The sequence below is a fragment of the Theropithecus gelada genome, chromosome 1, assembly GCF_003255815.1.
Source record: "Theropithecus gelada isolate Dixy chromosome 1, Tgel_1.0, whole genome shotgun sequence".
NCBI classification, from domain to species: Eukaryota; Metazoa; Chordata; class Mammalia; order Primates; family Cercopithecidae; genus Theropithecus; species Theropithecus gelada.
The window spans coordinates 118,811,769-118,829,234 of NC_037668.1; the positions used below are offsets into that span (position 1 = coordinate 118,811,769).

General features: G+C 34.1%; 1 protein-coding gene across 6 annotated transcripts in view; it reads right to left on the reverse strand.

Moving 5' to 3' along the window:
- Positions 1-15,053: 15,053 nt before the first annotated feature.
- The window catches only part of ZNF644 (zinc finger protein 644), a 100,948-nt gene continuing 98,535 nt past the window's right edge, over positions 15,054-17,466 (reverse strand). For 5 of the 6 annotated variants that reach the window (XM_025398433.1, XM_025398457.1, XM_025398441.1 and 2 more), the window contains one exon: positions 15,054-16,752. In XM_025398433.1, coding sequence (XP_025254218.1) covers positions 16,560-16,752 — 193 coding nt within the window. In that variant the 3' untranslated portion in view covers positions 15,054-16,559. The remainder of the gene's footprint in view (positions 16,753-17,466) is intronic. The other variant, XM_025398424.1, reaches the window with a different exon arrangement.

The following is a 17,466-nucleotide window of genomic DNA, read 5'->3' on the forward strand; positions in this document are numbered from 1 at the left end:
CAGAGATAATAGACCTTTAACATTATACATGAGCGAACATAAGTTCCATCTTCCTAGTAAATGGCCCTAAGTCTTCATTGTATTGGCCTCCTAGGTGAGAAGAGGGCCAATGAAGCTATGATCTGTGATGTATAGACTTAAACATATTATGCAAAATATTAGGAGGGTCTGCAAAAACTATGTTCATATGGTATCATTCACCTTTGGTAAGCAATGTTTTAGTTCTGAAATGGTACCATAACAAGTATTTCAAATTAGCAGCTTGGTTACCACCTTAAGCAAAGAGAAATGAATAGCAGTAAACGTCACCTTCTAAAAACAAATACAAAAAGCAGAATGCAGAATACACAACTTAAATCACAGGGTAAAAAATGTGTTCATTTAAATCACTTTATGTTTTAGGTTAACATATTACAAAAATACTTTTCCTCCTTATCTTTTTCTATGTACCTCATAAAAAATACATATCCAGTGGTTGTAGAGAGTAGAAAGACAGCATTGTTGTGATACTCTGAAAGGACTTACAAAAGTTAAGCGCAGAAAAAAAAATACAGGATTTGAGGCAGCTAAAAAAGAACACTTTTGAAGCACAACTACCATGTCTTATGACTTCACTTTACAGTGCTTTAGGAAAATAATGTATCACTATTATTTACATGAACAATTCTTCAATCAATTAAAAAAAGGGACTATACTGCAGGATTATCTAATCCCTAAAGTTGGACATAAAGAAAAAATTTAAACCTATAATAGGGTTGGGGGAAAATAGCATATTTTGGTTAATAAAAAAATGTAATAACTGAAGAAACAGAAGGCAAAGGAAATCTAATTAAATGAGGAAATTAATCCAAACCATGCATAGGAAGATTGCTACAAGAGGTGGTAAGGGCTCTGGAGGCTGGGGTTCTCTCAGTTCAGACATGGCAAGGCCATGACATTGCTCTACAAAACCAAAAAAAGAAACAGCCTCCATTTCTAGAAAACTCAATATTTATATGTTGTACTCTTTCCCTACAATCACCAGAAACAGGCCGAATTAATGTAACGTTTGCAGAAAGGCTAGCAAGGACCCTAAAACATGAGCAAACAAGCACGAATCACCAAATATGTGAGGAAAACCTACACCATAAAATAAGGGCATCAAACTAAAAAAAAAGAGTTAACCCCAAGAAAATATTCAATAGTGTAAAGAGACTTAAAAACATATATAATTAATTCCTGAGGGCCAAGAGGAAATCATATCCATAAAACAAAATGGGTCCTTAAGAAAAACAATTAAAGATCTTAGATATAGAAAGTGTTGAGTGCCAATAAACAAACAAACCAAAACATCAAACCCCAAAACAACTCATCAGATAGCTGATTAGCAGAATGCACAGAGCTTCAGAGTCAACCTGTGTTGAAGACTGAGCTAAGGAATTCTCCCACAGGACAGCGCAATAAAAACTAAGACTTAGAGGACAGATGTATAAGTCCTAATATACACCCGAAAGAAGTGCCACAAGGACAGAACAGAAATAATTAAGGGAAACAAGAAATGATAAAAATAAGTATCCCAGAACCGAAAAGACATTAGTCCTCAAAATTGAGAATGCCTACAAAATACTGATTGATCAGGATGAAGGAAAAATAAAGACACATCTTGGTGAACTTTCAGAACATTAAGGATAAAAAGATAATCTTACAATTTTCATGGGGGAGGGTGGGAGACTGACAAAGAAATTAGACCAGATTGGCACCAGACTATCCACAATACTAGATATAAGACAATGGAACAATCTTCAGAGGCTTAGGGGAAAATCTATTCTACCCCCAAACTAGAAGTACATTTTCAGATGTACAAAGATTCAGAGAGCATACCACCCATAAGGTTAAAAGCCCTTTGCGAAAAAAGCTCCTTGAGGTTGTATTCTAACTATTCTAAGAGTAAATTATGTATTAAAAAAATCATGGAGGGTGAATTTAAGAATTAAATTACAAAATACTGATTAAAAACTAGTATGGAAGTATAAAAGGTAAACCCATTGACACAAAATGTAGACTGGTGGTTGCCAGTGGTTGGGGGTAGGGGAAAATGGGGAGCAAGTGCTTCCTATGTACAGGGTTTCTTTTTGGGGTAATGAAAACATTTTGGAACTAGGTAGAGGTGACTGTTGGACAACAGTGTGAATGCACTAAATGTCTTTAGATTTTTTACTTTAAAATGGTTAATTCTGTTATATCAATTTTACCACAATCTGCGAAAATGTTCCATAAAAATAGTAACTAGTTCAGCTTGGAACTCAAACTGCATATCAATTTTCCTGAAGGCAACCACTACACTTCAGTATGCAGCAGAAATGCTATATGCATTTTTCCCATTTCTTCACACAGAATATTAAGTAATAAAGGGTCAAGACTTAAAGTTAATAAATAAAAAAATAATATGGAAGCCAAATTTCAAGTGATTAAAAGGAAAAAAAGGTTGCTGAATGTGAGGGAAGTAAAGTATACTAAAGTTCTTGTGTTGTTGGAGAAAAAAGATAAAATGCATGGGTGATTTCAACACAGGTTCCCTTTCCTCTACTCTTCTCCTAAGCCAGATGGTGACTGGGACTTGTAGTAGCTGGTGTAGATGTGTATGAGGCTTGGGGCTCCTATTGGAGAAAAGAGAACCAATATGCAACTTTCTTCTCCAAGTGTTGGAAGCTCAGTGTGGAGGACCAGAAGATGTACCTCAGGAGAGACTGAGTATCAGGAATACATAGGCTCCAGGGAAGAAGGTCAATTCTGGCCCACAAGTAAATGTCCTATGTGTTTTTGAAAGAATAAGTGGACTGAGTCCCCCCTATCTTGAGACCCAGAGATTATCTCCCAGAGAGCTCAGGGTGATAGTGGACCAGACACATCCTTCAGGTACTTCAACAGGAACTGCCATTTCACTATCTACTGCTTGGAAGATTACTAACATGTAGGACACCACAACAAACATACCAGAACTCAATGACCTGAAAAAGAAAAACAACCCATTTAAAGAGTCCCAGCAATGAGAGGAAAATGAACAGAGTAATCAGAATACACCTCTAGTAAAATAGAAATGCTAGAGAAGATGAAAACATGAATAAAAATAAGAGCATTTAAGGTGATTCACGTGCAGCACATACACATACACACACAACTTCCAAAAGTTTAGTAACATTATTTTTTAAATAGATTTTTAAATGAGAGCTATGCATGGTGGCTTGATTCCAGCTACTTGGGAGGCAGAGGTGGGAGGATCACTTGGGCCCAGGAGTTCAAGGCTGCAGTGAGCTATGATCCTGCCACTGCACTCCAGCCTGGGTGACAGAGCGAAACCTTGTGTCTTAAAAAAAAAAAAAAACAAAAAAATTTAAATGATAGTTTTAAAAGGAGGATGGTCACTAAGCACAAAAAATATCTCAAAGTACAAAGCAAACATACGTAAATGGAAACCGTGAGGGGAAAAGATTTAAATAATAGATCAAAGAAATCTAACATACAATGGGAGCTCTAGAAGGAGACAAAGGAATAAAAGAAAAAAATAAAATTATTTGGCAGGTAATAGTAGAAAAATTTACCTGAGTTAGAGAAAGACTGAAATCTACTCAGTAAGTCCCAAGCTGTACATTTAGACATGCTTGGTAAAGTTCCTGACTCTAAACAGAAGATCTTATAAAACATCCAGGCAGAAAGAATAAGTTACTTATAAGAAAAGAGGTTAGACCGGCAATGAAATAGCTAGTCTATCCACCCTGAGACAAAAAGCATCTATCCACCCTGAGAGAATGGACTGCCTCCAGTGATCTTTTACCTGGTCAATTAATTATTCATCTTTCAGGGCAAAAGAAAAGTAACTAGAAAAGAGGCCTCAAGATGGAATTAGAGAAAAGGAAACACTGGTTACTCATGTAAATTTAAATTTAATTGGGAAGGGATATATTACTTAGGATTATGACAATAAGGACTCAAAATTTAGAAGGGTAGTAAAATCATTCTGAAGATCTCACTGTGACAGCAGTGAAGGAGGTAAGTATATTCTAAAGAAGGACAGGGAACTTGTTCTGCCATTATTAGAATATAGTATTAACTCTGCAATCAAATAAATATGGTATTAAGAAAAAGACAAAAAGAACAGTTGAATAGAATAGAGATTCCAGATGCAGATTCTAGGTTACACAAGAATTTGGTATGTGACAAAGTTGTTCAATTCTGTTAGACAAAGAAAAACTGTTTAATAAGTGGTGTTGATATCCATTTTTTGGTATAAGAAATGGACTCCCATACAATACTGTAAAAGCAAATTCCAAATGGATTAAAAACAATTTAAAAAAATCTAGAAAACTACATGTATTATCTAAGGAAAGAGGTATTTCTCTCTGTCCTGTATTATTCTATACAAATATATGCATAAAAATTAACCAAAAACTCCTCAATCAATCCAATAGAAGTTGAAAAAGGAATCATTAAGAAAGCACAATACATAGAAAACATAGTATGATAAGAGTAAGTGTAAACATATGCACAAAAATATGAATGGTTATATTTACCTACTCATCTTAACTTGGGTGAAATAATAAGAAAATCCAGCTCTACGTCCAAAATAAACTGACATTAGGAAAGAAGAAAAAAAGATACTCCTTTTTTTTTTTGTATTTGAAAAACTGAACAATCTACCAAGTAGATATAACAGCAACAACCTCTATATACTTAAAAACAATGGGTAAAAATAAACTGAGGTTTAGAAGAAACGATACAATAACAATCACACTGAGACCCTAAACTATCTTTCACAGAATCTGACAAATTATGTAGAAAATAGATGAGTAGGCCGGACACGGTGGCTTGCGCCTGTAATCCTAGGGGAGGCTGAGGTGGGTGGATCACCTGAGGTCAGGAGTTCAAGACCAGCTTTGCCAACCAGCTTTGCAAAACTCCATCTCTACTAAAAAATACAAAAATTAGCCACGCACGGTGGTGGGCACCTGTAATCCCAGGTACTTGGGAGGCTGAGGCAGGAGAATTGCTTGAACTCAGGAGGTGAAGGTTGCAGTGAGCCGAGACTGTGACACTGCACTCCAGCCTGGGCAACAGAGCGAGACTCCATCTCAAATAAAAAAAAAAAAAAAAGAAAAGAAAGAAAATATAATTAAAACAGCATCATTTAAATCCAGACTATATATATAAATTATATTTTAAAATATATGTAAATAAACTACATATCATGTATATACAAAATTCTATACCAAAAAAAGAGATTATACATTATTTTCAAACACATGAAACACTACCGGCAAGTAATCATAGATCTTAGACCACAGAAAAAATTTCAACACATTCCCAAAAGGTAGAAATTGGTTAAAAAGTAAATCAAAGTTGAAATATAATGTAAAACGTAAACAACAATAGCTCTAGTATATCTACACCTGTGGGATATCAAATTGATACAGATAGAAAAACATGTAGCCTTACATGTAATTACTAGAAAACCAGAAAGGTGGGAAATAAAATTTAGGTTTTGGAAGGTAGAAGAGTTAATAAATAAAATACCAAGAGTAAGTTCTTGTAAAGACTTAAACACCCCAGAAAAAACCTTCAGTAAGTTTAATTAAGGAAAAAGAGAAGAAAACATCAGTAAACGAGGAAATGACAGATACAGAGATTAAATAACTTTTAAGAGGATATTATCTAGAAGTTATTCCAAAATTTTGGAAAATCTAGAACAGATGGATACTCTTCTAGGAAAGTATAACCAAAATTGACTCAAAAAGAAGAAAAGCACACTAACAACCTATAATTATAGAAGACATAGTAAACTTATCCAAAATATTGATCTCTCAAAAGGTGACAGACTCAGATGAGTTTATGGATGAGTACCATCAAATCTTTAAGAAGACAATATTGTCCATGATATGAAAACCCTGTCAAAGTATAGACGCATTTCCTAACTCATTTTCTTAGGCTTAAATTTCCTAACTCATTTTCTAACTCATTTCTTAGGTTTAAATTTCCTAACTCATTTTCTTAGGCTAGCCCAACTTAGATTCCAGACAAGTAAAGCAGAAGAAAGGTACAGGCCAATATTACTAATAAACATATATGAAAAAAATTCCTCAATGAAATATGGATTGAGTATCCCTTATCTGAAATGCTTAAGAGCAGAAGTGTTTCAGATTTTGGATTTCTTTAGGTTTTGAAATATTTTGCATATATGCGATATATGCAAATATTTTATATTAGATATGCAAATATTTCAAAACCCAAAGAAATTATTAGGTTATATACATAATCCTTACATTGTTTACATAATATATTGGGGATGTGATCCAAGTATAAACACAACATTCATTTGTTTCATATACATCTTATACACAGTCTGAAGGTAATTTTATACAGTATTTTAAATTTTGTGCATGAAACGAAGTTTTGACTGTTTTAACTGTGACTTGTCACATGAGGTCAGGTGTGGAATTTTCCATTTGTGGTATCATGTCAATACTCAAGGGAGTGACCCAAGGATTTTGGAGCATTTTGGATTTTCAGATTAGGGATACTCAACCTGCAGAAACAAATCAGTTGTACAGTATTAACCAACACATCATGACTACAAAAAGGCATTTAAGGATGACTTAATGTTTAAAAGCCTATTAACGTATTTTATTAGTATCAACCAATTAAAGAAGAAAAAAATCACATGGCAATCACAACAACAGTTAATCCTTACTAAAATCGGTATTTCCTTTGTTATTTAAAACAAAAACATGCAAAAACTCTTATCCAACAAGAAATAAACTCTTTTCAACTCAACAAACTGTCTACAAGAAACTTTAAGCAAAATTACATTCAATAATGACAGCAGTATCCTTGTTATAATCTGAAGCAAGAGAGAAATACCTGCTAATATTGTACTGGGGATCCTTCGTAGTATAAGAACACAAGAAAAAGAACAGGAATAAAATTGGAAAGCAACAGATAAATGTCATATTTTTGAGAATATTGGCTACTTAGAAATTCCAAGAGAACTGAAAAAAATATTAGAATATGAGTTCAGCATGAGACTGAATGAATTCCTTTGTATCAATAATGAATTAGAAAATTCTGGTATAAAATCCCTCTTTCACTAGCAACAAAAACAAAAACTAAGATACATAAAAATAAATTTTAAAAGAAATGTGCAGTTCTCTATAAAGAAAACTATAGGACTTTCCCACAGGACATAAAAGACAAAGATAAATGGAAAAACATATCATGTTCCTAAGAGGGAAGACATATTTTCCCATTTTCCACAAATTACAGTGTAGTTCTAAGCCAAATCTCAGGATGTTCCCAAATTTGACAAACAAATTCTAAAATATATGTGGAAGAGAAAAACGCAGTGCTTTAAAACAGCTAATTCACAGGCTGGGCGCAGTGGCTCATGTCTGTATTCTGAGCACTCTGGGAGGTCGAGGCGGATGGATCACTTGAGATCAGGAGTTTGAGACCAACCTGGTCGATATGGTGAAACCCTGTCTCTACTAAAAATACAAAAATTAGCTGGGTATGGTGGTGGGCGCCTGTAATCCCAGATACTTGGGAGGCTGAGTCAGAAGAATCGCTTGAACCCAGGAGGCGGAAGTTGCAGTGAGCCCAGATCGTGCCACTGCCCTTCAGCCTAAGCGATAGAGCAAGAGTCAGTCTCAAAAAACCAAAAACCAAAAAACAAAAAACCAACAAAAAAAAACCTCATTCATTCGGTAAATACTGGATGCATGCTATATACCAGTACTCGTCTACACTAGAAGTGAACATTCAAAATCCCCAATCTCAGAAAATTTATAATGATTTATTAAAATGTTGGATTAATAAAAACAAAAACTTCATACAGGCATCAAAGAACTTACACAACAGTGAAGGATTACTGAGCCAAAAATCCGAAAGACACTTCTCCACAGAGTTCACAGGAAAAAAAAAAAAAAAAAAAAAAAAATCTTAAAGAAGACAAGAAACCCAGCGAGGCCATGCAGTAGGGATATCTTTTAGTTTTGCCCAGGGGGAAATGTCCGATCTCAATAAATAGCTATAAAACTAAATTGCACTTTCAATGGCCTCATGGGGCTAGAACAACAAAACTATACCCACCGGGCAAAAGGTGAACCAGTTGATAACCAGTTGAGCTAACCATGAGATAGCTCTTATAGCCTGACTTTGGGTCATCTGAGTAGGCCAGGTAAATGCAAGACCTGAACTTGGATTAAGGTGTTCTGAACTAGTAGCACCCCTAGACACCTGGCAGAAGTAAATGAAAATCCTATGGGAGAAGATACTGTCCTAGGCCTGAAAATAGTTCTATAATAGATTTCAAATACAATGCCCACCATATAGTCAAACATATGGGCATATAAGAAAACAAGATGCCATGAACAAGCAGAAAAAAGGAACTACTAACAGAATCTGACCCACAATTATTTCAGAGTCCCAGAACTATCAAATACAGAATATAAAAATAACTATCTGGGCCATATTCTAAGAAATAAAAGCCAAGCTAGGGTACTAAAAACAATAAAAAGTGTATCTGAAAAAAAGCCAATGGAAATTCTAGATCTGAATAATAGTATAACTAAAGTAAGTCACTGAGAAAACCAGGGGAAGAAACTAGAATGCAGCACAGAGAGACAAAGAGAAAGAAAACAGAGAAGACACAAAACCTAGAAAGCACAGTGAGAAGGATTTAACACATATTTTAGAGTCCCAAAAGAACGAGAGAGAGAAAATGGGGCAGAAAAAAACAGTTGAGAGATAAACAGCCCAGAAATTTCCAGAATCCCAGCAGAGATCTCAAACTGGACAACAACAAAAAATTCCCACAGACATATTAGAGGAAAACTTTAAAAACTCGAGATAAATATAAGTATCTAAAAATCACCCAGAAAATACAGAACAGATTGTTTTAAGATGAGCAACAACAACTTGCAAGAACAAGGCAGAAAATGATGGAACAGCCTCAATATGTGAGGAAAAAATAACTATCAATATAGAATTCCATACCCAGTAAAAATATCATTCTAGAACTAAGTGAATAGCCACACTAACTAAAATATCAAATAAACCCTAAACAGTGGGGAAAAAAAAATTAACCAAATAAAGGCATCATCAGACAAACAAATGCCAAGAATATGTGCCATAAAATGACTAAAAAATTTAAAAGGATTCATTGGAAGTCACCATAAAGCAAGTGAAAAGTACAGCCACAAAGTAGAGGATATCTGCAACACATACAACCTAAGGATTAATGGAATTCCTAAGAGTCAATATGGAAAAAGACAGACACTCCAATAGAAAAAAAATGGGTGATCAGTAAAGGCATTTTTCAAAAGAGAAACACATGTGGCCAATAAACATAAGAAAGGATAATCAGCCTTATAGTAATCAGGGAAATGTAAATTAAGTTCACAATGAAATACTTATATGCACTATCGAGTAAAAATTTAAGTCTGATAGTATTAGGATACAGAGGAACAAGAACCCTGACACACTTCTGGGAGTAAAAACATGTACAATCATTTTTTAGAAAAGTTTGGCTTTATCTAAGAAGCAGAAACTATATAGTCTATGAGTAAAAAATCCCACCCCTTGGCATGCACCTTAAGAGAAACCTACAGATGTTCATCATGAGACATAATAAAAGTGTTCATAGCTCCATTGCTTTTAAAAGTCATAAGCTGGAAACAACCCAAATGTCTATCAAGAACCAAAATGGATAATTAAATGTGGCATATCTATATAATAATATACAACAATGAAAATGAATAAACTATAGTTACTAACAAAAACAGAGATGAACTTCAATGACAGTATTAAGCAAAAGCAACAAGTCACAAAAGAGGACACACAGTGTAATTCCATTTCTATGAAATACAAGAACAGGACAAAGCAGACTGCATGCTTTCTAAGAGGTCAAACTATTAAGAATGATAGACAAATGATTATTAGAAAAGTCAGAATAATGGTAAAGAGAAAGATAATTTAATTGGGGATGCTTGCAATGTTCTACATCTCGTCTTTAGTGTAATTAAGGTTATTTCTTTACATATCAGAGTAACATATTTACGTACTTTATCTCACAATAAAGCCAATTTGGTAAGTGGCAATTTGTTCATACTTCAAACATTCTGAGTATTTATAATATTTAAGAATTATCTGGTCTATTAGCCTAACAGTTCATCCTTCTAAATCCAATCTAAAAATGTGTAAATGAGTAATCAACATGGACTTGTACTAATCATTTTAAAGTAGAAATCTTAAGTTATCTGAGGCATTGAAATAGCCAAGATAAGTCAACGTTCTACACATTAAGACTAATTTGTTCTATTTATAAAAGATATTAATGTACTTGAAAAGATTTCAAATCAGGGAACGGAGGTTCTTGAAATAGTAACTGAATATACTGAATTTAGAAATGCTTTTTTAAATGTTTTTAAAATTCTACTAAGGTTGTAAATGTGACTACACATTATCTAAAAGCTCCTTGAAAGTATTTGCTGAAATTTGCTAAACTCATCAATAGAAAAACACAAACAAAAAAACAACCCATGAGTTTGACCTTAGAAACTTAAGAAAGAACTAAATCTTTGGATTTATATCCTTAAGAAATCATCTTTTTAGAGCAAACTTCTAAATAATATTTCTCTACCAACTTGTTCAGAATACACAAAACAATTCACATGTAATGCTATCTATTTTTCACATTATATAAAAGCAAACAAAAATACCTATGCCAGAAGATTTTTTTTTTTAAATTCTCACACAACACCAATTTATATGATGGAAGATTTTGAGAGTTAACTTTAATTAAAATTTGTCTAGGATTATATTCAAAAACACAAACCACTTGACAGTTGATATGGTGACATATGCTACTTTCAAAGAAGTTACTGTTTACTTTTTTGGGGGGAGGTGGGGGTCACAGAGCAATTAAGTGCTATGGAGCTCCCAGAAAAGTGTATATAGACACACCACAAAATTCAATAGTCAAAGATCTCTTGAAAAACACTACAGGTTAAGGACACTTAAAGCTCTCCATTATCCTGGTGGCCAATTGTGAAATCAGAGCTTAAGTTATTTTAGACATATTATCCAGCAAAATATAATTGTATGTATTATATTATTATATTCATTTTAAATCAGAAAGGTAATGTCTTTAAGAACAAAAGTTGACATTTTTTTTTCATTTACCACTTAAAAATGAACACAATACCACTTTTTACATACTAAATAAGCAAAGTTTTGTTTTGTTTAGAAGAATATACTGGCAAGGATGAGGAACTGAAACCAGTCTCATACACTGAAGTTAGGAGAATACAGTTATATAACCTTTCTGAGTAACAATTTGGAAATGTATACATAAAGCCTCAACTCTCTGAGGAATATTCAACTCTTGATTAACTCTACTACTAGAAATTTATTCTAAGGAAGTAATTTTGGATGTATAGAATTTACAGCAAGAATGATCATCAAAAGCACTATTTATTTATTTATTTATTTATTTATTTTTTGAGACTGAGTCTTGCTCCACTGCCCAGACTAGAGTGCAATGGCACGATCTCAGCTCACTGCAACCTCCATCTTCCAGGTTCAAACGATTCTCCTGCCTCAGCCTCCTGAGAAGCTGGGATTACAGGTGTCCGCCACCACACCCAGTTAATTTTTGTATTTTTAGTAAAGACAGGGTTTCACCACGTTGGTCAGGCTGGTCTTGAACTCCTGCCCTCAGGTGATCCACCCACCTCACCTCCCAAAGTGCTGGGATTACAGATGTGAGCCACCATGCCGGGCCGACAAAGGCATTCTTTATGATGCCCAACCCTGGAGACAATATAACATGAGCAATAATGGAGGAGTATAGGATAATGGAAAACTGTAAAAAATTTAAATATATTTAAGATGAATATTTAGTGGCATGAAAATGCTCATGAATCTACTGCTAAGAGAATAAAGGGTCAATTTCTGCATAGCAAATTCTATTTATTTATTTTAAAGGAAAAAGTCTACAAACAGAAAAACAAGACTAGAGGGACATATGATGAATTTTTAATGTGGGGAATTATAATTATTTTTTTCTTTTTCTTATCTAAAATTTTAACAATAGATCAATAATTTATTAGATTATATGCACTCTTTGTTTACCTTGACTTCTGGCCTAATTTAAGAACCATGCAGTATGAGGAATCAATTCTGTAAATTTTATTATTACAGTTGTTGTTTGCCTAAACTATTAAAGGTATTTATTCAACAATTTGTGATAAGAAAAACCAAAGTTGTAGTAAAGGTATGGGCTACTGATGAAAGATCTATAATTAAATGTGGCTGGCCCTCAAAATAAGAAAACAAGTTCCAATTGTTGAAATAAATATGATAGTTATCTTCTGCAGTGGGGATGAAAGGTGATTCTAGTCTGTCATTTGAAATATCACAGATGAGGACTGGCTTCCGTCACATTCAAGGGTTAACATAAATTATGTGGTATTCAAATGTTAGTGTATACAACGCAGCACCCCAATTTAAAATTAATGGTAAAACAAGATATGTTATAATACATTCTGATCATAATTATATTGAAACAGTGAGATAGATAAGAGACATAAATATATCAAGCTATTTAAAAGTAGGTATCTGAGTGATACTATCACAGGTGATTTCCCCACTTTTTTTTGTTTTTCTATTATTTTTTAAATGGGCATAGATTACATTTTTTTTTTTTTTTTTTTAAGGAGACCAGGTCTCACTCTGTTGCCCCAGTATGGACGGCAGTGGCATGGTCATAGCTCACTGTGTTCACCTTGAACTCCTGGGCTCAAGCAATCCTCCCACCTCAGCCTCTTGAGTAGCTGGGACTACTGGTGCACACCACCATGCCTTTAAAAAAAAAAAAAATTCTTTCATAGAGATGGGGTCTTGCTATGTTGGACAGGCTGATTTTAAACTCCTGGGCTCAAGTGATCCTTCTACCTTGGCCTCCAAAAGGGCTGGGACTACAGGCCTGAGCTACTGTGCCTGGTCTATTACATTTTCTTAGTGAGGAAAAACCCAGAGTGATCCTTTGGACTCTGTGTTCTAATTGCATAGTCCTTGAAAAGTTACGAATATGTCCTTTAAAAAAGTTTGTCTAGTAAATTACTGAGAAGCCATTATCTCCCCAACCTATAATTAAATAAGTAAAATTTAAAATACAGATATGAGTTATGCCACAGTTCTAATATACTAGAAATAAGTATAGTGGAAAACAACACATAGAAGTTAACTTTTTTGTCTTGAAGCCACTAAATAAATTAACACTTCAGCCTGTAATTTGTTGTTGTTGTTGTTGAGACGGAGTCTTGCTGTGTCCACCCAGTGAGCGCGATCTCGGCTCACTGCAAGCTCCGCCTTCCCGGTTCATGCCATACTCCTGCCTCAGCCTCCCCAGCAGCTGGGACTACAGGCGCACGCCGCCACGCCCGACTAATTTTTTTGTATTTTTAGTAGAGAGACAGGGTTTCACTGTGTTAGCCAGGATGGTCTCCATCTCCTGACCTTGTGGTCCGCCCACCTCAGCCTCCCAAAGTGCTGGGATTACAGGCGTGAGTCACCGCGCCCGGCCCAGACTGGAATTTTTTAAAGCCCTAATTTAGCATTAGAAGCTCACATATCTCAGGCAATGGAAAAAGAATTAAAAGAAAATTAGTCAATACTGAAGGATAAATCAGGTCATATGCTGACATAAAAATCGATCATGTAACTTGAGACAATATTTCATACTTTTCTTCTAGTGGGAACCAAATGAAAATATACTAACTTTCTAGTTGCCAAATAAAAGATGAATTTTGAATGCTTCCTAAAGAATTCTTTAAATTTTGTAACCCTAATATCTTTACTATGAAAAATGCTCTTCGCTTAATTTACTTTTCAAGAGTCACTCTAGTCTACTGTTTCTGACATGAAATATTTTATTCTGATGACTGAATTCTTTATATATCTAGAAGGAGAAATAATTGTTTACATATAGCTCAATATATTTTAAAATTAAATGTAGTTTTGATTCCGAAACTTGTGGTCAAACGAATTCTTCTCCTTGTATTCACACATGTTGATATTTGGCCTAATAAGACAAAATCACAGAAGTGTAAGAATTAGGGGGTCAAGCTGGTGGCTCATGACTGTTATCTCAACACTTTGGGAGGCCGAGGCGGAAGGATCTCTTGATCCCAGGAGTTTAAGCACAGCCTGGGCAACATGGCAAAACGCTGTCTCTACAAAAAATACAAAAACTAGCCAAGAGTGATGACGTGTGCTTTTAATTCCAGCTACTAGGGAGGCTGAAGTGGGAGGATCAGTTGAGTCCTGAGAGGTTGAGTCTGCAGTGAGACATGGTCATACCATTGCACTCCAGCCTGGGTGACAGAGTAAAACCCTGTCTTTAAAAAAAAAAAAACAACAAACAATTAGAGTGGAAAGGGGCTCTAGTGATTACTAGCCTTCCCACAAGAATCCTGCTATGATTTTTTTTTTTTTTTTTTACTTCTGGATTCCACTTGCTATGTAGTATGTCTTCCAATTTAAAAATATATGTTCAAAGACCTTATATAACTATCAATGAAACTTGTTCAGTAAGAGATAACCAATATATACAGACCTGATATATTTTCAGTCGAAAGTAAAGAAATGTGATGTTTTAAGTTTTGTCACTATAGACAAATACATAGTTTTTATCGGGTCTTTTGTAAAATTGAAAATAACTTACAAGTACTTTTCCCTTATCTATTAACCTAAGGATCAGGAGATCCTTGTTTGGGAATGATCCATCTAGTCCAACCTTCTAATTTTGCATATAAGATGGTTCTAAATTTAGAGGTTTGATTAATCATGAAAGGGGGAAAAATGATCTTTCTCACATACATTTTATCGACCAATGAGGTGATTCCAGAAAAACTATACTCTGTGAACCAAGTAACCTGGTAAGTATAAACAGTTTAAATCCAATGAAACACAACCTGAAGTGAACTATTTCCACCAATGATAAAAATAAGAAATGTTTCACATTTTAATTTTCTTTAAACCTTTTTTTATTTAGAGATTTTTCTGGTAAGGAGATATACCATAGGAAAGCAATTTCACTGGCAGTGAGGTATGTATATACTCTACCAAAATACTCCTTATTTTAACTGTTTTTAACTTTATTTACATACGAAGCAAAGAATCAATGCATATCCTTGGTTCAACTATAGTATCAGCCATACTACATGAAATAAAATGGTGCTTGCATACAAAAACTTGTTGTTTATAAAGGAATCTGATTTCAGATTAAAAGAACTAATTTGTTTTTGGAAAAAAATTTTAAAAAGAATCACAATTTATCATGACCAAGACACCTGCACCATATTTTCCATTCCTCACAGCACATTTATTTCAGTAATTCTGTTATGTCGGTTCTTAGCATGAGCATAGTGTTACACGATTTTCGTACATATAATCACATCCAAAACAAGTTCTAAAATTTAAATTGTAAACATTCTCATCATATGTAGAAATATTTTAATTGGTGTATTAAGTTTTGCTAACTGATCAAATTTGGAAGATAATATAAATGAGAACGTCTATTCTAAACTGTGTAGTGAGCATTGTTTATTAATTACATTTCTACAATGTTAAATAAAGTAAGAGGCAAACCTGTCCTGTAAGCATGTCAAATTTTAGGTAAAACATTAAAAAGAAACAAACCTGTTAACAAAAGACTGTCTTGCAATAAAGAACATTAGATTTTTAAAATCTATTATGATACAAAAATGTAAAGGGTAAATAGCATCTTTGTTGACAAAGTAGGAGGTAGCATGGATGCACCACTTTATTGTCTGAGAAATGCAACTGGAGTAAAGAATATTTCCTTACCACAAATAATTTCCAGAACTATGTACATATTTCTTTTAGAAATACTTGTTTAAACAAATCTCCCTCCACTTTTTAGTATAAAAAAAACCGTTCCATGTGATTTTAAAAAAAACACTTACACATCTAGATAGAATAGTACTCTGCCCTATTTGAGTGAACAGTCTCAAACTATGAAGTACATGATATTTAATGCCCTAATTTAAGTAAATTTAGTCAGCGGTTCTTGGTATTATACAAAACACTAAATACATACAAACAAAATATAATATCTTATTTTTCTATGCAAGTCTTGTGGGGAATGAACAGAGCCTTGATTCTGGTAACACTGCAAAAAACATAATTGTCCAATAAGTCTGTCTATAAGTATTCATGTGCAACAGTTTATTAATGGCTGCTTACATGTACTGCTTTTTTATTGAGTGAACACAGTTAACCAATAAAACTTCATAAACCTTAAAAACACATCTTCCACCCTATATAAAATATATAGACTACTTACTGTTTTAAGTATTCGATTTGCTCTGATGTCATTGTAATTCACTTTCCCCCATTTTCCTGCTTTAGTATTTATAAACAGATAATTTAATGTGGCTTTAAAAAAAAAAAGAATTTCAAATTTACATCCAATTCAAATTGGCTATTCAAAAGGTTTCCTGGTTCTATGAAGCTGCTTCGGCCATTAGTAGAGAAAATGAAGTTTCTGTAATGGAGGCAGGCTTTTTAAGTAGTGACGTGACTTCCACCATGCCAGCTCCAGTCCGTGGAAGATTAGCGTTTACAATATGTCGTTGTAAGTGCTTAATCCAGTCTTCCTGAACAGACAAGGGTCCTCGAAAGACTAGGCCACAAAACCTACAGAAAGATAACAGTTCTCTTAACATGACCAATTCTCCTTCTTTAAAACCAATTCACATAAAATCCTAAAATATAAGGAATAAACTTTATTGTATTTTAAAGACAACACTTGATAAAGTTTCTAAATAAAGTCAAATGATTTAATAAAACATCAAAACTCCCAATTCATATGTTTATTAACAGCTATAATAAACTCCAGTAATCTTTGTATAGGTGGGAGCATTATTATTAGGTTAAAATTAACATCTACACATCTTAATTCACTTGAAACAACAACCATTACTCCAAAATATGTCATGCTTTAGAAAAGACCCTTCCCCAATTTAGCATTCCTTAAATTGCATTGTGTCTGTGTTTCTTCATGTGTGTTGTGAGTGTGAGTACAGAAGAAGGTGTGACTATGAGGGGAGAGAAAAATGTGTTCCCAATAAGTGAGAACTCAAGATAGCAAAACATCAAACCAAACAAAGTTAAACCATACAAACCAGATAAACACAAGGAAAGCTACTTTTTTATTCTTTTTTATTTTTTCTGAGACAGAGTCTTGCTCTGCTGCTCAGGCTGGAGTGCAGTGGCACAATCTCGGCCCACTGCAACCTCCGCCTCCTGGGCTCAAGTGATTCTCCTGCCTCAGCCTCCTGAGTAGCTGGGATTACAGGCACCCGCTACAACGCCTGGCTAATTTTGGTATTTTTAGTAGACATGAGTTTT